At 54.8% G+C, this 20,531-nt stretch overlaps 1 protein-coding gene across 4 annotated transcripts; it reads left to right on the top strand.

Moving 5' to 3' along the window:
- Window positions 1–705: 705 nt before the first annotated feature.
- Window positions 706–20,238, top strand: Cbx7 (chromobox 7). 4 transcript variants are annotated; one of them, XM_004650321.2, is made up of 6 exons: window positions 706–834; window positions 2,937–2,980; window positions 11,758–11,823; window positions 14,180–14,246; window positions 17,030–17,102; window positions 17,422–20,238. In XM_004650321.2, the coding sequence occupies exons 1-6, from the start codon at window positions 766–768 to the stop codon at window positions 17,580–17,582; spliced, it is 480 nt and encodes a 159-aa protein (XP_004650378.1). In that variant the 5' UTR covers window positions 706–765; the 3' UTR covers window positions 17,583–20,238. The 4 variants fall into 4 exon arrangements, with proteins under 4 accessions (XP_004650378.1, XP_045008617.1, XP_045008616.1 ...); XM_045152682.1 differs by having other exon boundaries at window positions 16,928–17,102; XM_045152681.1 differs by having other exon boundaries at window positions 16,751–17,102; window positions 17,425–20,238.
- The last annotated feature ends 293 nt before the right edge of the window (window positions 20,239–20,531 follow it).

Genomic DNA, 20,531 nt, shown 5'->3' with positions numbered 1-20,531 from the left:
TTTACATGGGTACTGAGGAATCGAACCCCAGGCCGTCAGGCTTTCCAAGCAAGTGTCTTTAACCGCTGATTTTACTTTATACTTATTCACTTTGGTTTTTGGAGGTTGGGTCTCACTCTAGCTCAGAACTGACCTGGAATTCACTATGTAATCCCAGGGTGGCCTCGAGCTCACGGTGATCCTCCTACCACTGCCTCCCGAGTGCTGGGATTAAAGGTGTGCGCCACCACACCGGGCTTCATGTTTTTGATTTTTGAAACAGGATCATCAAAAACCGACCGATGTGGAGCTGAGGAGCCCAGCGACGAGAAGCGATGTCCGTGGCGCACGGACTGCGTCGCACCAAATAAGTCCTGCTGGGGTGTGTGTGTGTGTAGGGGGGTGGGGTGGATTCAACTCTGCGGCCAGGAAAGGGGGCGGGGCCATGGCGATGGGCGGGGCCCCCGCGGCGGGGGCGGGGCGTGCGCGGAGTCCCTCCACCCCGCGCGCGCCCGCCCCGCCCCGCCCCCTGCGCGCGCGCGCGCTCTCGCTGGGTCGCTCGTCGGCCGGCGCGGAGGAAAACGTTGCGCAGGTTCAAAAATGGCACGTCGGCGGCGTGAGGGAGCGCGAGGGGGTGTGCGCGCGTGCGCGTGCGCGCCCGGCCGAGGCTGACGGGGGTCCCCGCTGGCCCGAGCATCGCGCGCAGCAGCCGCGGGACCCCGCAGCTCCGCCCCCGGCCCAAGCCCGGCCCGGCCTGGCCCGGGCTTCGCTCACCGGCTGCCGGGCATGGAGCTGTCAGCCATAGGCGAGCAGGTGTTCGCCGTGGAGAGCATCCGGAAGAAGCGTGTGCGGAAGGTGAGGCTGCTGCTCGGGGGCGGCTCCCAGGACCCGGGGAGGTCGCCTCGCGTTGCCTAGCACCGCCCCCTCCGGCCTGGGGTGGGGTTGGCGCGTGGGGTGCGGGGGGAGAGTCTCGGTAGCCCTGAGCAGCCGGGCCCCACACCCCAGCCCGTGCCTCAGTTTCCCTACCACCCTGTCGGGTCGGTAGAACGAAAGCTGTAGCTCCGGGATGCTTGGGCGCAGCTGAGGCCACCTGAGCTGGAGATGAGGATGGGACTTGGGATTCGGAGCCACATCCTTTTAACTCCCTCGCATTCCAAGCGAGGGCACCCTGAGGCCCAAGTTGCGGAAACAACTTGCTTAGCTGGGGCAGTAGAGTCGGAGTGAGTCTAGAACTCGCTCCTCTGCACTCTTAGATACGCACTCCTTTGAAGTTGGAGTAGAAGCTTCGGAAAAGTTTCCCTACAGTCTCAGATTCTTTTTTTTTTTTCCTGCTGGACTTTAACCTTTCCATCCCATCCCCCCACACACACACCTTTCTTTTCCACCCCTCCCTTACCCCTCCCCCACCTCCAGCCCCAGCGCGGCTCTGAAGCCTCCCGACACTGTTCGGGCGTCCTCGAAGCTCCTCCCCTTCTGCCTAGGTCTTCCCCCCACACACCCCGAGGTTTATGGAGGCGTCTGTTGTTTTGCTGGGTTCGGGACATGGCATCTCGGGCCGGGAGTTTTGAAGTCTTGGTGTCCCGTCTCAACGCTCTGTGCGCACGTGCTTGCCGGGGGCATCGCCCCAGAGTGGAGGTTGGGTCTAGGGACACACTTGGGGGAAAAAGTCCCTCTCCTGGCCCTCTTGCTGCTACAGCTCCTCAGGACTCTGGCCTTCACCTCCTATTTGACAAGAGGCAAAGCCTGAGACCCGGGTGTTCCAGGATCCTTAGAAAGTTAAGAGATGGAGGTAGAACGCTGAGCTCGGGTGGTCCTGCTGCCCGCCCGCCCGCTCGCTCGCTCGCTCGCTCGTCCATCTCTTGCCCCTGCGTGGCTAGGCTCGCCTCCCACGCAGGACCCGGTCCGAGGCTTCTCGGACTCCAGCTCTTCTTCCCCAGGGCTTCTCAGGGATTGGCTGTCTGCTGGTTAGCGCTGCCTCTCCTCCCCCCAGTGGGTTAGGCTGGAAGCCCGTGTAGCCATGGCTGCCTTCTATAGGCTGCAAGGGGTACACCGCAGAGTACCTTAGCCCCTCAGCCCCGTGCTTTATACCTTTTCTGAGGCTCGCGCTTGTACCAGGCACCACTCTGAGCCCAGGGCTTTCTGCCTCCCCTGGTGAAGCTGGCATTCTGGCACAGGAGGAAATAAACACGGATGCCTTTGGCTTGGCTAGGTGCTTTGTGGAAAGAACTGTCCACTGCCTGGTGCTAGGGAGAAGAGCTGCGGCAGGGTGGCCAGGACCTGCCGCTTTGTTTTCAAAATTCGTATACTTTGGAAGCGCTTTACCCACTGCAGAAGGTTGGACCACACACTTAAAGACCCTTGTCCCTTCAGTGAGGACGGCAGCTGGCTCCCTTTCCTAACAAGTGGAGGGCTGGCCACCTTTTCTGAAGATAGGGACTGTCAGGCTTTTCCGAGCAAAAGGCAGCATCTCCGGACAGCCAGGGAAAGTGCTAGGATCTGGAGCAGCCCCTGAGTCTCTGTCATCTCCCCATGTGGTCTCAACTGAGTACACTCCTGTGTAATTTGAGCCCTAAGCTTGGACCCCAAGGCTGTTTGGGGGCCAGATGGCTTCCTATACTACAGTGGCCAACTTTGGGTTGCCGAGGATCTGATGGAAAGTACTTGAGGTTCATGGGCTGGGGGCCCCTGTGCAAAAGGGTCCTTTGGAACTGGGTGTCATGCTGCACACCTTTAATCCCAGCACTCGCTCGGGAGGCAGGGGTAGGAAGATCACCATGAGTTCAAGACCACCCTGAGTCTACAGAGTGAATTCCAGGTCAGCCTGAGCTAGGGTGAGACCGTATCTCAGAAAACAAACAAAATAAAATAAAAAGGTCCTTTGGGCCCTACTGCTCTGCAGGTAATGGTAGGAACATGTATGTGTGTGTCTCACCATGTCCTCTTGTCTGTCTCCACAGGGCAAAGTGGAGTATCTGGTGAAGTGGAAAGGATGGCCTCCCAAGTAAGACTTCTTTGTGTGTCTGTCCATCTGTCTGCCTGTTTGTCCTTTACTAGCCTGTTACCCTCTTGCTGGCCTAGGTTTTGTGCTGACAGCTGATGCTGATGAAATCACCAGCTTCTGTGAACCTCAGTGTCCCCTTCCCAGCTGAGGAGCTGGAGTATAGGCAGGTGTGTGTGTGTGGGGTGGGGGTTCCCCTCACCCAGACCCCGTGTGGCCATGGACGTGAATGCCCAGCATCTTAGCTTCAGCAGTGTCTGCTGGCCAGGTGAAGGGGTTCCCAGGTGCAGCAGGTACAATGCTGGGTGCAAAGGGAACCAACCCAGCCAGTGGCATCCTGGGTGCCATGCAGAAGAGGCAGAGTCACTTTGGGGGTCACTTTGCATCTGGATGACACTTTGCAGTCTAGAGTCAGTTCTTCGTGTGTGGGGGAGGACCCTGATCACTCATATGAGAAAATAGGTTCGGATAGGTTAAACAGCTTGCCTTATGTCAGTTACACAGCAAGTGGAGGCAGGGCTAGGACCTGAAGTAGGCCTTCCCATTTTCAAGGAGTCTCTGGACCTCTTCAACATCACACCAGGCAGGGTTAGAAGTGCTAGCTGTAGGACCCCCCCCCCACCTCTGCTCCTGAGGCCCAATCCTTCTCCCACTAATCGTGGCCCTGCAGGGAGTTGCTGGGGGTGGGAACAAACTCCTTGTGGGGTCTCTCTATTGGTCTGTAGGTGTCCCGCTCTTGGGCTTGCCTCCTGGAGACTAGCTCCGGAAACCCCTTCTGCTTGCTGATGGCTCTGCCTCAGCCCCTGGGGTTCTATTCTCTCTGCTAGTGTGGGGGATGGGGTGTCCCTGTGATTGGGTCCTGGTGTGTGGTGAAGGGATGGTGGGGTGAGGCAGCCTGGGGAAGAGCAGGGAGTGGCTGTGGTGGTCCAGGCCTGCACTCCTCACTAGGTGCATGGCCCGGTGGGCAAACCACAGGAATTCTGATGCTGGGGTTGGTGGCGGGCAAGTAGGTTACACACCTACCACCTCTCACCACTCACACCCTACCCTGCATCCCCATCTTCACTGGCCCCAGGTGGGCTTCTGGCTGTGGCAGAGCGGCAATCCAGGAGTGTGCAAGAAAGGGGACCCCAGACTCTGGCTGCCACTATGTGGTCACATCTGCTGGCTGAGCTTTCTTCACAGGAGGGAGCTAATGCCCTCTGGTTCTATCCAGAGCCGTTTGGTGATGACCTAGGGCTGAGACCTTCTGCCCACGCCTGCACAACTCCTCACTTTGCTCCTGGGTTCCAGGCCTGGCTGTCCCATGGGCAGCTATGAGCCCTTGGGCAGGTCCCCAGCTTTTGGTCTACAAGTCTCTCCCAGAATGCAGGGAGAACCAAACTGCTAGTTTGCAGCGTTGGAAATGTGGGCCTCTGGGCCATGTTTCTTCTTCTTCTTCATTTTCCCCCTCATTTTCTCCACTCAGGGAAAATTTCTTCCCAAATGGGTGCTCAAAATATGCTTGTTTAAAGCCGGGCATGGTGGCGCACACCTTTAATCCCAGCATGAAGACAGAGGTAGGAGGATCGCCAGGTGTTCGAGGCAACCCTGAGAACACAGAGTGAATTCCAGGTCAGCCTGGGCTAGAGTGAGACCCTACCTGGAAAAAACAAAACAAAACAAAAAATGCTTGTGTAGATCAGTTCTTGCTTTCCAGTTGGGGAAAGTGGGACTTCACAAGGGGAGCTCAGGGCTGTAGATGTAGCTCAGTGGAGTGCATGCATAAAGCCCTAGGTTTGATCCCCAGGCTTGGTAGTTCCTGTGTGTTATAGGTGGAGCAGGAGAATAAAGAGTTTGAGGTCATACGTAAGGCCATCATTGGTTACATAGTGAGTTTGAGTCCAGCATGCACTACATGGAGACCCTGTCTCAAAAAAAAAAAAAAAAAGAGGGAGGTTATTAGAACTTAACTGCAGACCCCACAAAACTGATACCTACTTTTCTTCTGGAATTCACTATGTAGTCTCAGGGTGGCCTTGAACTGGGATTAAAGGCATGCGCCACCACACCCGGCTGCTGCTTTACTGTCTATCACCTGCTGTCTGTGTAAAGCAGGTACACTGCCCACCATCCCTACTTCGTTTGGGGGAAAAGGGCAGAGTAGGGGATAATGTCAAAATCCAGGGCCCCCCTGACTTGGGGAGAGGCTGAAAGAGGTAGGGATAGGTGTTGTCAGACCAATGAGCCTTGGCTGGGCAGTGCCAGTTTGGGCCAGGTTGGAACTTCCTGCTTGACCATCACCCTCCTCAGGTAGGGAAGACAGGGTAACTATGCCAGGCTGCTCTGGAGCCATCTTTTATGCCTGCCCTGTTTTCTCTCCCTAGCCACAAGCAAATCACTGTCCCTCCTTTGCCCAGCAGGTAGGAGGCTATCTTGCAAGCATCTTGTGAGAGTCACAGTAAATGGCCCAGGGAGGAGCTGGGGGCATGGGGCAGAGATATGGTCAGCTACAAGGTCCACTCTTGGCGCTGCCTGCCCTTCTTGAAAAGCCTTCCTTTCTTTCTCATCTTCTGAGGAATGTTCCAGGGAGCTCTAGCCATGACAGCAGTTACCAAGCTGTGAGCCAGGCATGGGCCCATTTTAAAGACAAAAACCCATAGCTAAGAAGAGTGCTTTCAGCCTGGGGAGACTCAGACCTGCCCCCCCCCCATGATCCACAGTCAGCATCAACAAAGATGATCAGGATGCCCTTGGCTGTTTGCTCTTCAGTCACTTGAGTGGGCTACTCCCAGCCTTTGGGGTCCAGACCATCCTTCCTTTGATCCGTGGTTGTGATTGATCAGCTGCGAACCTGGGCAAGACCCTGAGCCTGTCTGCCTCCATTTTCCTGTCTGTAAAGAGTGAGACCCTACCTCAAAAATATAAAACAAAAACTGTCTGGCCTGGTAGGAGCACAGCAGCGCTTCCCCCTCCAAGGGCCAGGTTGGGCAGCAGCCCACAGAGTCCTGGGCGCTGGCCCTGGCAGACGTGTGCACTCTAGGTTTCCGAAGTGGATTCAATTAAAGTCTGTTTGCTTTTATTATGTGCCACCCGCATCTAAGTACCGAACGTATCCAACTTCACCACGACCCAAAGCGGAGAGATTATGGGGCTTCCCGCCTTATGACGAGGCAGCAGAAACAAGGAGTCACTTGCCCAGCATTTGGGGTAGTTGAAACGAGTTGTGGGAGGGTCGGAGGATACCAGCTGGCCTGGCCCTGCAGGGTTCCCAGCCCCACAGTATCGGGAGCCCCCCCCCCCCAGTCGTCCTGCCTCCTTGTGGGGGTCCTGCGCCTGGGCACCGGAGCCTGCGCAGCGCTGCGGGCGTGGTGGCCAGCTTGTTTACCGGGCTGGGGGCGGGGCGCGCGGTCACGTGGCTGTGTTTATCTCCAGCGGCAGGCCCCGCCCCGTCGGCTCGCATGAACCCTGGGGTGCGCGCCCTCCCCTTGCGTGCGCGTGCACGTGGCCGCCGCACACGGGGCTGGGGCTGGGACAGGCCCCTCGCCCCCCTCAACCGCTCAGCTTGGGCATGCCACGCGCCTGGACCCCCCTGTAGACCCGCCCCGACCTCGGGGTCTCGGGATGGCGGGCTGCTCCCGACGGGGGAAGAAGCCACTTCCCCTCCGCCCCCCCGCAGCGGCAGGGCGCGCTTCTTACGCCCACCCTGGGACCCGGGCCCCCTATTTTCCAGGCGCTCACTGTGTGCCAGGCCAGGGACACAGGGAAGGACCAGACAGACAGTGGTCCTGGGGAAGTCGTAGCTTTTGGGGAGTCCGCATACCATCGATGACCTGTAAGGCCCGGGGAAGCTGGCAGTGACCGAAAGTAGAACTGTGTGCCAGTCGCAGACTGCGCATTTCCCTGCAGTGACCTTGGGGAAGATGCTTGGCCTCTGTTCCTCAGTTTTATTCATCTGGAAATTGGGGAAGTAATTTAGGGCCCTACCTTGACGCAGCAGTGAGAGAGGGACGAGTTCCTCCCGGTAGCCGGTGCACCTGCTGTCTGGACTTGGTGGCGACTGTTACTAAGATGAAGAAATTGGGGTCCAGAGAAGGGTAGGGATGTGCCCGGACTCCCGCAGCAGCTACCTCAGCAAGAAATGGGCGGGCAGGTGGGTGGGTGGGCAGGGCAAAAAGGCCTAGTAAGGTAGAGGATGTTGCTGGCCTTTCAGGAGGGAAACCTGATTCCTCTTGCATTACAGGAAGGAAGGTAGGCAGTCCCCCCCTGCCTGGTGGGTGGTCGGGCTGTGAGCTTTCTGCAGTGGTCACTCAGAGCTCTCCCAGAGCATCTGGGGCGGAGCTTGTGCGGCCTCCAAGATAGTGGTCCTTGGGCCAGCTGCGTTTATATATGCAGTTGGTCCTCCGAGGCTTGGACAGCTAGAAGGGAAGTTGGGGAAGGCTATAAGGACTTGGGTGTGAAGGATGGCTAGAGCTGGCTGCCTGGGACGGGGAGAGCAGAGCTTAGGCACCTTGCTGAGCAGGAAATAGCTGTGTATGCTGGGGGCAGGGGTCCTGATGCCTCAACGCCTCCCTTTCAGCCCAAGAGGGAGTTAGTGGGGAGGAAGAAGCATGCCTCCTGTGTCTGGGCAGCTTCCCCTCCCCACCGGCCTAGTGTTACCACAAGACAACCTAGAGGCTTCAGAGAAAACGTGTAGCCCACCTGGTCAGGAGGCAGCTGGCGCCATGGGTGTCTCTGCTGCCCTTAGACTTTCAGGTGTGTCTTCCCACCCAGTCACCCACCTACCTTCTCCAACAAGGCCCTGACCTGAATCACAGAATATGGCTTTATTTTGGTTCTCATACATACATACTTCATAGATACATATCTTTTAAATTATATTTGAGTTTATTTGTGGTGATGCTGCTTTTTCAATTCATAGAGTCTTACTAAAGTTTTTTGTTTTTGTTTTTGTTTTTTTCTGGGATGGAGTGATGGTTTAGCAGTTAATGTATTTGCCTATCAAGCCTAAGGACCCAGGTTCAATTTCCCAGTACCTATGTAAGCCAAATGCACAATATGGCACATGTGTCTATAGTTTGTTTGCAGTGGCTAGAGGCTTTGGCGTGCCCATTCTCTCTCCCTCCCTTTCTGTCAAATAAATAAAATATTTTTTAAAAAGAAAACACTTCAAAATAAAAGTTTTTTTTTCTATTTTTAAAGTTTTTTTTTTTTTTGTTTGTTTGTTTCATTGAGATAAGTTCTCATGTAGCCCAGGCTGGCTTGGGACTCCTTGTCTTCCTGTCTCCATTTTAAGTGCTAGAATTATAGGCATGCACCATCATGTACAACTAAAGTTGCTTTTAAATTATATATGTATTAAATTTACTATTGAACCATCTCCCCAGCCCACAGTAAATCTTACTTTTAAAAGTATAAGGACTGGGCTGGAGAGATGGCTTAGCAGTTAAGGCATTTGCCTGCAAAGCCAAAGGTTCCCAGTTTGATTCTCCAGGAACCATGTAAGCCAGATGTACAAGGGGGCATATGCATCTGGAGTTCGTTTGCAGTGGCTGGAGGCCCATTCTCTCTCTCTCAAATAAATAAATAATATTTAAAAAAATATATAAGGACTGAAGAGATGGCTCAGCACTTAAGGAATTTGCCTACAAAGCCTAAAAGCCCAGGTTTGATTCCTTAGTACCCATGTAAAGTCAGGTGCACAAAGTGGTGCATTCATCTGGGGTTCTTTTGCAATGGCTAGAGGCCCTGGTGCGCCCATTCTCATTCATCCCCTCCTTGTAAGTCAAAAATATGAAAGTTAATTCACACACATACACACACACATATTTAAGAGAGAATGGGCTCACCAGAGCCTCTTACCACTGCAGATGAACTCCAGAGATATGAACCATTTTGTGCATCCGTCTTACTGGAACCCAGGCTATTAGGCTTTGCAAGCAAGTGCCTTTAACTGCTGAGCCATCTCTCCAGCCATACATTTTGTTTTTAAAGTTATTGGCTAGGTGTAATGGCTCATGCTTTTGAAGATCACCATGAGTTTGAGGGCAGTCTGGGCTATAGTAAGATCCTGCTTCAAAAAATCTTAAACTGAGCCGGGCGTGGTGGTGCACACCTTTAATCCCAGCACTCGGGAGGCAGAGGTAGGAGGATCGCCATGAGTTCAAGGCCACCCTGAGATGACAGAGTTAATTCCAGGTCAGCCTGGACCAGAGTGAGACCCTACCTCGAAAAACCAAAAAAAAAACAAAAAAAATCTTAAACTGGGTGTGGTGAGTCACATCTGTAATCCAGCACTGGGGAAGCCAGAATAGGAAGATCACGGAGTAAAGGACAACTGTGGCAACATGGTGAGTTCCAGGTTAGTCTGCACTAGAGTGAGGCCCTTCCTCAAAAAAAGTTAAACATAAAGGTGAGCCGCTGGGCTGGAGAGATGGCTTAGCAGTTAAGGCACATGCCTGTGAAGAACCCAGGTTTGAATTGGTCCCACGTAAGCCATATGCACATTGTGGCACATGTGTCTGGAGTTTGTTTTCAGTGGCTAGAGGCCCTGGCACACTCATTCTCACTCACTCTCTCCCCAATCCATATCTCTTGTCTCAAATAAATCTTGAGAAAAGAAAGGTGAGCTGCTTTTGCTGGGCGTTGTAACACACGTTTGCAATCCTGGCACTTGGCAGACTGAGACAGGAGGATTACACGTGGAGGCTAGGTTGCGCTGCACAGGAATAGCCAGTCTTAAAAAATCCAAGCAGCCGGGCGTGGTGGTGCACGCCTTTAATCCCAGTACTCAGGAGGCAGAGGTAGGAGGATCGCCATGAGTTCAAGGACACCCTGAGACTACATAGTTAATTCCAGGTCAGCCTGGGCTAGAGTGCGACCCTACATTGAAAAGCCAAAAATCTAAGCCACAAAAAGACAAAAACAACCAGACAAAAAAATGGACAGCTTCAAAACAAAACAAAAGGTTCTGAGTGGGGCTGGAAAGATGATTCAGCAGTTAAGGCACTGATGGCCTGGGTTCAATTCTCCAGTATCCGTGTAAAGCCCAATACACATGCATCTAGAGTTTGTTTGCAGCAGCAAGAGAACCTGGTGTGCCCATTCTCTCTTTCTCTGTCTTCCCTTACAAGTAAATAAAATATTAAAAAAACAAAACTGCTGAGTGGCTCTGTGGTTGAGGGAGGCTGTGGCCGATCCCAGGCTGCTGAGCTCTGGAACAAGTGTGTGTCTGTGGTTGAGGTGGAAGAGGTGAGATCATGGGACCCCTGTAAGAATCCTGTGCTACTGGCCACTAGTTTACTAGGCCAAGGGACCTGCAGACCTGACTTGCTGGCATCGATGTACTGGCCATGCTGGGGCTGGGGAGGAGGAGTGACCGGAAACAGGCAGCAGGAAACCCTCTTGAGCTGGCCGTGGTGGCCCATGTCTTTAATCCCATCACTCCAGAGGAGGCAGAGGTAGGAGTGTTACCATGAGTTCGAGGCCAGCCTGAGACTACATAGCGAATTCCAGGTCAGCCTGGGCTAGAGGAGACCCTACTTCGAGAAAACTCTGTTCACAATGGCACCTGACCTCTTCCTGTACCTGAGTCCTTCATTGAAGAGGACACTGAGGCACATGGTTCAAAGGTGTCTGGCCAGCTCGCGTGCAGCTGGGATTTGAACGCAGGCAGGTTGCTGTGTTGTAGGAGGGTGCCCAGGAAATGCAAGGCCCTCCTATCTTCTAGGCAGCCGTGGACTTCATCTGATTATGTGTGAGCAACAGGACTTGTGGTGTCATGGAGGCCCCGGGAGGTACAGGTTATGTCTGTCACACTTGCTAGGGCAGCCAAGGCTTGGTGCTCTGGTCCTGGTAAGCAGCTAAGATGATGGTGGCATCAGGGCATTTCTAGCACCCCCGCCTTTTTTTCCCTTCTCTTTGTTTTTTTGACATGGTCAGTCTTTAGGCCAGGCTGACCTGGCATTCACTCTGTTGTCCCAGGCTGGCCTCTACTTCACAGTGGTCCTCCTACCTCTGCCTCCCTAGTGCTGGGATTAAAGGCAAGCACCACCATACTTGACCTTTTTTCTTTTACTTTTTTCTTTTTGGTTTTTCAAGATAGGGTCTCACTCTAATCCAGGCTGACCTGGAATTCACTACATTGTCCCAGGGTGGCCTCGAACTCACTGTGATCCTTCTACCTCTGCCTCCTGAGTGCTGGGATAAAGCTGTGTGCCACCATGCCTAGCTTGGCCTTTTTTTAAAAATTTGCAAACAGATGGGAATGGGGGTGCAGAATGGACATGCCAGAGCCTCCAGCTGCTGCAGACAAACTCCAGAGCATGTACCACTGTGCACCTGGCTTTACATGAGTACTGGGAAATTGAACCTGGACCACTCGGCTTTGCAGGCAAGCATCTTAACCACTGAGTCATCTCTGCAGCACCCCCCCCCCTTTTTTTTTCCAGGTAGGGTCTTGCTCTAGCCCAGGCTGACCTGGAATTCACTACATAGTCTTAGTCTGACCTTGAACTGATGGCGATCCTCCTACCTATGCTTCCCGAGTGCTGGGATTAAAGGCGTGCGCCACCACACCTGCCTCCGCCCCCGGCTTTTTAAAAAATTTATGCATGTGGAGGTAGGGGCACCAGAGTCTCTTATCACTGCACGTGAACTCCAGACATACATGCCACTTTGTGTCGGGCTTTATGTGGGCTCTGGAGACTTGAACCCAGGCCAGCAGGCTTTGCAAGCAAGTGCCCTTGATCGGTGCACCTTCTCCCAAGCCCCCAGTTCTGACCTTCTGTCCCTCTCCCTAGGTACAGCACATGGGAGCCTGAGGAGCACATCCTGGACCCCCGCCTCGTCATGGCCTACGAGGAGAAGTAAGGCCTGCTTGCTCTGAGCCTGGCTTGAGGCCGCCTCTGACTGCTGGCTTGGCCCTGGGCAAGAGCTTTGGAGGGCAGGGCGGGGCAGGGATGTTTGGCAGGGCTGTTCACAGCAGGCACCAAGGTGCTGGATGTCGTTCCTGTGTCCCATTGGCCTCTCCCTGTATCTGCCAGCTTTGTGTGTCTGCTGGCTCCCTGACCCCAGGCAGAGGCCTCAGTCAGTTCCCTTGAGGTATGCAAGACTCTCAGAGGGGCTGGTGTGTGAGTAATGGCGCCGGTGGCTCCCCAGTAGGAAGTCAGAGATGCACTCACCAGCAGACCAAGCGCAGCGAGGCCAGGCAAAGCTGGGAGAATGTGAAAGAGGGATTCCAGCCAGGACTCTGTCCTCCTGTCAGCGCCCTGCGGGAGTTGAGTGTGAGTCCACCTTCCTTCCTAACTGTGAAGTGCGCACACTCCCAGAACCATCTCCCGTGCCCGGTGGGACATGTCTCCTAATTATTTTTATTATTTTGGTTTTTTGAGGTAGGGTCTCCTCCTAGCTCAGGCTGACTCTGTATTCTCAGGGTAGCCTCGAACTCACGGCAATCCTCCTACCTCTGCCTCCCAAGTGCTAGGATTAAAGGCGTGCACCACCGCGCCCTGCTATTTGTTTTTTTAAATGAACTAATTTATTAATTTTGTTTATTAGAGAGAAAAAAAATGGGTGCACCAGAGCCTTTAGCCACTGCAAACAAACTCCAGACACATGTGCTACCTTGTGTATCTGGCTTACATGGGTCCTAGCGATTCGAACCTGGGTCCTCTGGCTTTACAGGCAAACGCCTTAGCCACTAAACCATCTGTCCAGCCCTCCTAAGTATTTTCATCTGGCCCCTTATGGTAGCCTCGTGAGACTGGGCTGAGGGCATTGTTGGACAGATGAGGAAGTGCAGGCCAGTCTGGGCAGTTACGGGTTTGTCCAGGATCCTCACAGCTGAGTGGGCATAGTCAGGGCTTCTGGGTGGCTGCTCACATTTCTCTGCTGCTGTTTCTCCCCAGAGCCTTCCAGCTGTACTTTTTTGAAAGGATATGTCACCATGGTTCTTTTCTTTTTTTAAAAAAATATTTGATTTTTTATTTATTTGAGAGAGAAAGAGAATGGGTGTGGCAGAGCCTTTAGCCACTGCAAACAAACTCCTGATGCATGTGCCACCTTGTGCATCTGGCTTATGTGGGTCCTGGGGAATTGAACCTAGGGCCTTTGGCTTTGCAGGCAAGTGCCTCAACCACTAAGCCATCTCCTCAGCTCACCATGGTTCTTTTCTGTCCCACAGTTTGTTCTAGCTTCCTGGGTGCTTGATGAGTGGGACCTTGGTCCAAAAGGGAGGTCCCACAAACTTGTGATTATCCTCCTTGTCTCTGCTCCTTGCCCTACCCCCAATTGCTAGACTTACTGGTATGCACCACCATGCCCAGTCTTGTGGATTGTCTTGAGTGTGGCAAAGGGTAGTGGAAAGGGTCAAGGCTAGGAACCTTTTGCCCGACTCAGGAGACCAGTGCCTGGCAGGGTGTGGCAGGTCCCACCTGCAGGCTGGTCTGATGTTTGGGGAGGACTGGTCTATGCTGAGTCTGGATGGGGAGGCAGCCTAATGTCACTCAGACCCAAGGGTGAGCTCCTAGCCTCACATTCTGTCTGCTGCACACAGCATCTCCGCAGTGGGACTTCAGAAAAGGTGAGTGAACTGACACGCAGGCAGAAGACTCTCCGCCACCGGCGTGGTTATGCGTAGTGTCTGGTTGAGTTTGGTCAGCTCAGTGCTGTGTGAGCTTCCTGTGTGGGCAGGGCACCCAACAGAGCTGGGCATCTGTGGGATACTTATGCAGCCACTTCTCCTTTCCTGCCTGGGTCAGTGGTACAGATGAGGCAGGGTCCCTCCTCTGCTGGTTCCAGCCCTTCCCAACTGGAGCAGCTGAGATGAGCTCCACTCAGCAAAGGACTCTCTGTCCTCCCCAGTTTCCCAGGACACCCCAGGCAAGCCACAAAGGCAGACTTCAGTACTGCTTGCTAAGGGGAGAAATGACCTACGTCCTGGGGGCTTCCCAGTAGCATGGACAGTTTCGGAAACATTCAGAAGACCCACATGATTTTGAAGACCAGTGTCCTCATTTGTCAGATGGAAAGTTCAGGCCCTGGAAATTAAACATCTGACCCCATTGTCACTGACTGTCCCTATAGAGCAATACGGAAGACCATGGGATGGCCCATGAGGGCCTCTCCAACCCGGGCACATGGAGGGGCATGAGGTGACACCTCAGTTCCCGTTAGATGTCACCAGTGTGTTGTTTTCTTTTGCTGCCTGCCTTGCACCCTCAGGGAGGAGAGAGACCGAGCATCCGGGTATAGGAAGAGAGGTCCGAAACCCAAGCGGCTTCTGCTGCAGGTAACCGTGGCCCTGGGCCTCTTCCCTCGCCTTGTCCTCCTGCCTCCCCGCCCTGCCCCGCCTGCCCGCCCGCATTCGCACTGGCTGTTGAGCCCATCTACGTACCCTCCCTGAGTACTGTCCAGGGCACTGAGGAATAGGGACCCTCACTGGGCATGCTTCAGTGGAAGGGGCTGGGAAAAGGCCACGTTGCAGGGCTGGATCCCAGGCAAGATAGCCTGGTGTATGTGTGTGTGTCGGGGGGGGGGGGGTTCACAGGTGGGAGAGAGGGTGGGCACAGCCAATTCCATCCTAGGATCTTTGAAAGCTTGTGATGTTGTGAATAAGCTTTTTGTAATGCTCCAAACCTTTGAACACAAAACTGTAATATTGAGGACTTCAACAACATAACTATAGAATTGAGGAAACATGCGAAGCTGGAATTGCAGAATCCAAGAAACAGAGACCCTTTGAATTCGGGAATACGACCCTTGATTAGCAGACTCCTAGAAGCATGTCCTTTCTGAGTGGGAAGACGCCTGTGGTGCCTCCATTTCCCCACCTCCGATGTCTCCTCGCCATCCTTGGAGATGAGAAGTGAAAGGGGAGGGTGCTGTGGTGGTCTGTGGCTCGGCAACCCCCAGTGGAGTTTTCTCACTGGAAGGGTGCTGATAACAGCATGTCCTCTCCTTTATGTTTAAGGCCACCCTGGGCATTTGAAACAAAATCATAAGTGCAGTGTGGTTACTCCTGGTGCAGGATCACCCAAAGGTGTCTCTAGCAGAGAGGATCACCTCAGGGTTTCTTTAGGGGAGGGGGGCTCAGTGGTAGCAGAGCAGACCCCTTGAGGTTTGGTAGCAATTATTTTCTTTGTTGCTGTGATGAGATGAAATACTTTTTTCTCAATTTTTATTAACATTTTCCATGATTATAAAAAATATCTCATGGTAATACCCTCCCCCCCACTTTCCCCTTTGAATTTCCATTCTCCATCATATCCCCTCCCTGAGGTGAAATATTTGACAAAAAGCAGTTTAATGGCAGGAAGGTTTGGCTAGCTCCACAGTTCAAGGGTACCATCTGCTGTGGCAGGGAAAGCCCAGTGCGGTAACATGGCGTAGCTGGTGGCATCCAGTCCACGGTCAGGAAGTTCACAGGGAGCCATGGACATTGGTGCTGAGCCTGTTCATTCCTTTTTATTCAGTGTAAGACCCCAGCCTATGAAAAATTCTGCCCTCAATTAGGGTGGGTCTTCCCACCCCAGTTAACCCTAATCTAGAAACTCATGCCCATGGGATTTTGTTTCCATAGGGATCAGAATTCCCTTCCAGTTGACAGGATTACCATAGGCTGTCTCTAGCCCAGTGGCTCTCTCTTCAGTGGGTGGAATCACCCGAGGCTTTCTTTAGGTGGAGCAAAATCACCTGGATCTCAATCGGATAGGATCCCGCAAGGCTCTCTTGAGCAGATGGGCTTTCCTCCCTTCGTGTGAGGCGTGATCTACAGGGTCTGGCATGAACAGGTCCCAGGAAAGAAGGTGACATTTGCTGGACAGTTGCCTGACAGGCTCTGCATCCGGCATACTTCACATACTGGCCTGTTTCATCCTCACACCAAGCCCGCAGGGTAGACGTATCAGTTGTCCATTGCTGCATAACAAGCTAACTCAACACAGCCAATTAGTGTTTGTTGCATCACAGGCTGCTGGGGGTCAGGAAATTGGGGGTGCTTCAGCTGTACCTGGAATGGTCCTAGCTCCCTTGCCAGTCAAGGTGTTCTGGACAGGGGTCACTGGAAGGCAGGTGGGGCTGGCCAGTGGCTCTTCATGTCCCTGGGAGGCAGTGATGAGTCCTGCCTCGGGGCAACAAGGCTATCTTCACAGGATGGCCCTTTACTCCCCCAAGTGGGTGATGCCGGAGCAAGGAAGAAGCCACAGTGTCTCTATGGCCCCGTCTGGGAAGTCACATTCTGCAGGGCTTCATGCAGAGGGACTGTGTGGCACATAGGAGGTGACATGGTTGGAGGCTGCCCGCTGCCCTTCTCTTCCCTAGCTGTGGCTCTGGGAGGCCTGGTGGCTGGGTTTGCACAGCAGGGGGGAGCCCAGCTGACTGACGGGAAGCCCTGGTTCTCAGGGTGAGGTGGTAAAGGTGAGAAGAGCTTCCTTATCTTACCTGCTTCTGACATCCAGATCTGGGGGATTTGTTCACTTTTTGTGGGGCCCAGTCACACTTGAGAGGCAAGCCCTGCCCCAGCCCTGTTGGCGTTCCACGTGCTCCCGTGTGCTGTATTGTGTATGAAAGGAGAGAGACTTAGCCGCTGGCCTCAGCCCTGGGGAGACCAGGCTGTGCTGCAGCCAAGAGAGGAAGGAGGCTGAGCCCGGCGGATGGGGGTCGCGGGCTGCAGGCTGGTCTTGAGCTTTGGGCCGTGGACAGCGGAGGAGCTGGCGGGGAGGAGCCGCGTGGGCGATGGTGCCACAGCGGGGGGTGGGCAGGCTGACGCGCCGTGCCCTGGCTTGCCCCCCGCAGCGGCTCTACAGCATGGACCTGCGGAGCTCCCACAAGGCCAAGGGCAAGGAGAAGCTGTGCTTCTCCCTGACGTGCCCACTCGGCAGCGGGAGCCCCGAGGGGGTGGTGAAGGCGGGGACACCTGAGCTGGTGGACCAGGGTCCCTTGGTGTCCACGCTGCCCTTCCCACTCCGCAAGCCGCGCAAGGCCCACAAGTATCTGCGGCTCTCACGCAAGAAGTTCCCGCCCCGCGGGCCCCACCTGGAGAGTCACAGCCATCGACGGGAGCTCTCCCTGCAGGAGTCACCAGCCCCAGATGTCCTGCAGCCCTCTGGCGACTGGGAGCCCTCTGAGCAGCCTCCTGAGGAGGAGGGTAAGGCAGCCATCCAGAGACCTCAGAGCCTCTTACCCTTGTCCAGGGAGAACCTAAAGGCCACACAGCCATGAGGGCAGTCAGGACCATGTCAGCCTGACCCTAGCCCGCCCTGCTCTGGGGGTCTTGTCTAGCCATGGCGGGTGCACATGGTGCCCTCCTTATGAGCGCCCGTCTTTGGGCATGCCTGGGGCTGGCCTGAGGTGCCCAGAGGACCCAGTGTTGGGGTGGAAGGGTGGGCTACATGCTGCACGATCTCCTCCAATCCCCCATTCCCAGCCTGTTCCTCCCTGTCTGTGTGTCTGTCCTGTGGCTGCAGCAGAAGCAGAAGACCTACCTGATGGGCCCCCTCCCTGGACGCCCACGCTGCCCTCAAGCGAAGTGACCGTGACCGACATCACCGCCAACTCCATCACTGTCACCTTCCGGGAGGCCCACGCAGCAGAAGGCTTCTTCCGAGACCGCAGTGGGAAGCTGTGATCGTGGCTTCCGTTCTTAAGCTCTGTTGGGGCTTGGGTGGGGAACTCCAGAGATAGGGAGGGGCAGGGAGCAGGGTCATCATTTTATTTTGAAAACACTGAACAGAAGCATGGGGAAGACCCCCCCCCCCGCCCCCGCCCTGCCCTTGCTCCACGAAGGTCATTTACAGAGAGGCCTGTGGGACAGGGTTGGGGACAATGTTTTTTGGGTCCCATCTCCAGGGCAGATGGGGATGGACCCCTAGATGTCTCCCTCATTTTCTCTCAGAGCTTGGGTCTGTGAGGAGCCTGGGAGGTCCAGACTAACTTGAGTAGCGGCCCCAGCCTTCTGGTAGTGCCCTCCTCCCTTCTTCTCAGCTTGGGTCTTTATTTTGAACTTTCCACTCCAGTTTTGTGGTGGGACACAGACTGGCTTGCCACCCGAGCAGGGTCAGCACCGGAGAGATTGTCGTGGTGGGGCATGGCCCCTGGCCCTACAGAGAGGTCCCTGTGCTGCCAAGGGAGAAGGCTGCCTGCTGATCGCTAAGAGTGCTGTCCCATCAGCTGTCCTGTGTGGAAACACCTATGAGCACACTCACCTGCCCAGATGTGCACACATTGCCTGGTGTGAGCTCACACCTGCCTCACATGTCTACAGAGCTGCTCACATGGACTTTGCACACCTTTTAGAAGCCCTGGCCAGGTGAACAATGCACAATTCACAGCGCACACTGACTTGCCATGGCGCCCTCACCCACTGTGCACTCACGTCACGTGACAGGACGTATCATCTGAATCTGTTTGCAGCTATCAGTGGAGGGCAGGCGTCTGGCAAGGCCTGGCAGCATCCAGTCTCCAGGCGCACAGGTATGGCATTGGGCTTGCACCTGGCCAGGTCACAGATGTGCAGACATCTGCAAGGTGCAGGTGATGCCCACAGGCTCCAAGATGCTTGGGACGCTCCTTCCTCCCACGGGAGTTCTTGTTCTTTCTGACTCAGGTGACTCTTCAGTCCTTCCTGCCCCTCCTTCTGCCCTCTCATCTAGCTTAGCCAACCTGGGTACCCACAGGTGCCAGTGGGCATGGGAAGATAGGAAGGGACTGTCCCACCACTTTCTCAGGGCCCCCCCTTGTCTTCTGGGCCCCTTCTTCCTTCCCTTTTGGGTCCCCCTTCCCATCCAACCTGAATGCCACAGCTGGGACTGGCCTGGTACCCTGGGTGGGCCAGGCTGTGAGGTTCAGTGGCTATGTGGGCCGCTGTGGTGAGGGGTGAGGCTGTCTGCCTGTGGGAAGCTTGTCAGCTTGCACAGGAGCCCCATGGGCAGCACCCTCCCACCTCAGGAGCTAGAAGCTGGGGGGACAGTGTTCCTGCCACTCCAACCATTAGAGCTCATGTGGGTGGGGGCACTGTCCTGCCTGTCCCCTGACTCTGCTGTGTCCTGGGGAGACCAGCAGAATTTCTGCATGGCAAAGGTAGGGCATCCTTTCTAGACCTCGTCCTGTTCCCAAACCAAAGAGCCTGTAACCAGTTTCTGCTTGGGATGCTGTTAGCAAACTTCAAAGCCTGGGTCTCCCCTTTTCCCTCATCCTCAGTTGTCCAGGTCTATTCAGTGCTTCCATTGAGGGCAGTCCCCAGAGGGTAGCCTGACTCACCCCTGTCTGGGGAGCCAAATCTAAAGGAGCATGTTGGGGAGGGCAGCAGGAGTCCCAGCCCACGGACTCTGGGGCCCTGGAAAGGGGAGAGGCTTGGGGGAGTCAGAGAAGGTGACTGGTGGGTGACAAGGGTTTTCTCACCAGTGACCCAAGGTGTTGGGTCGTGGGGGCAGCCTCCCACAGAAGCCACAGCCCTCTGGCCGGGGACATACCTTCCTGCACTCTCCGAGGGTTGGCTGGGCAGAGTGAGGCTCTGGGCCAGGCAGCTGTCTTCTGTCTATAGTGGCAGTGGGTCTTTCCTCTCACAGGGCACTTTATGGTCCTTGGAGAGCCCTGTGGCTCAGGGAGGGCTGAGGGCTGGCTGAGTGGCCTGGGATAGGTGGTCCTGAGATGTCAAGGACTGCTCTGGGCCAGGTTCCCCAAAACATCTGCAGGCTGTGAGGACTTTTTTTTTTCAGCCCAGGACAGATGACAGACAGTTGACCTCTGTATTGGCTACTTAGGCCCTCAGCCCACAGCCCCTACAAGGCCAGTACTTGGGTGGGGAAAGGGCTTTGAAAGCAGTGGCCACCTGCCTTTTTCTCCACCCCACCCATTTGAATGTAAAGCCGGGTGGTACTTTCCCTCACGTGGACATTTGCAGTGCCATGGCTGAGCCCCTTGGGCTGTGTGGTGATCATCTCCCAAGTTGGTAATCCTGTTGCCAAGTCCCTCCCACCTGCTCCTGGGGAAGGCACTCGGCTTCTTGAGGTGGTATCGCTTTTTGCTTTATAAGTGGTGGACAGGACCTGGCCGCCAGGTCTCAGCACAAGGCCACTTCCTTTGCACAGAATGAGCTCCGAGCTTTGTTGCGACTACATGAATGTATTTGGGAGGGGCTGGGCCCAGGCCTTCACCGGGGAGTGTGTGCTGGGGAGAGTCATCGGGGGCAGAGCGCAGTTTTATTTTTGTACTGATGGTGAAGAGACTGTATAGCATCTATTTATTTAGATGATTTATTTGGTAGACAAGGCAAAAATGATTAAAAATGCATTAAAGATGACTTTAAAATTCTCAGGTATCTGATCCTTGTTTCTGGTGACGTCATGTCTGGGTGGAGGAAGGAGCTTGGACAACAGTTGAGGACTTAGGTCCCAGGTCTGTCCATTACTGGCTGTGGCCTCAAAGTCATCCCACTTTCTGAGCTCTCCAGACCATCCATTAACTAAGGGGACAGGATGTGAAGATCCTGCTACACTGCTGGGTGGTGTCTCACTGCTACAGGCCGTGCCATCGTCCCGACAGTGCCCCATGGTAGAGTCTCTGCCGTCAGCAGCCC

This window comes from Jaculus jaculus, chromosome 6, assembly GCF_020740685.1.
Source record: "Jaculus jaculus isolate mJacJac1 chromosome 6, mJacJac1.mat.Y.cur, whole genome shotgun sequence".
NCBI classification, from domain to species: Eukaryota; Metazoa; Chordata; class Mammalia; order Rodentia; family Dipodidae; genus Jaculus; species Jaculus jaculus.
Note: the sequence above shows the minus strand (reverse complement) of the source record. Positions and strands in the feature narration are given on the sequence as shown.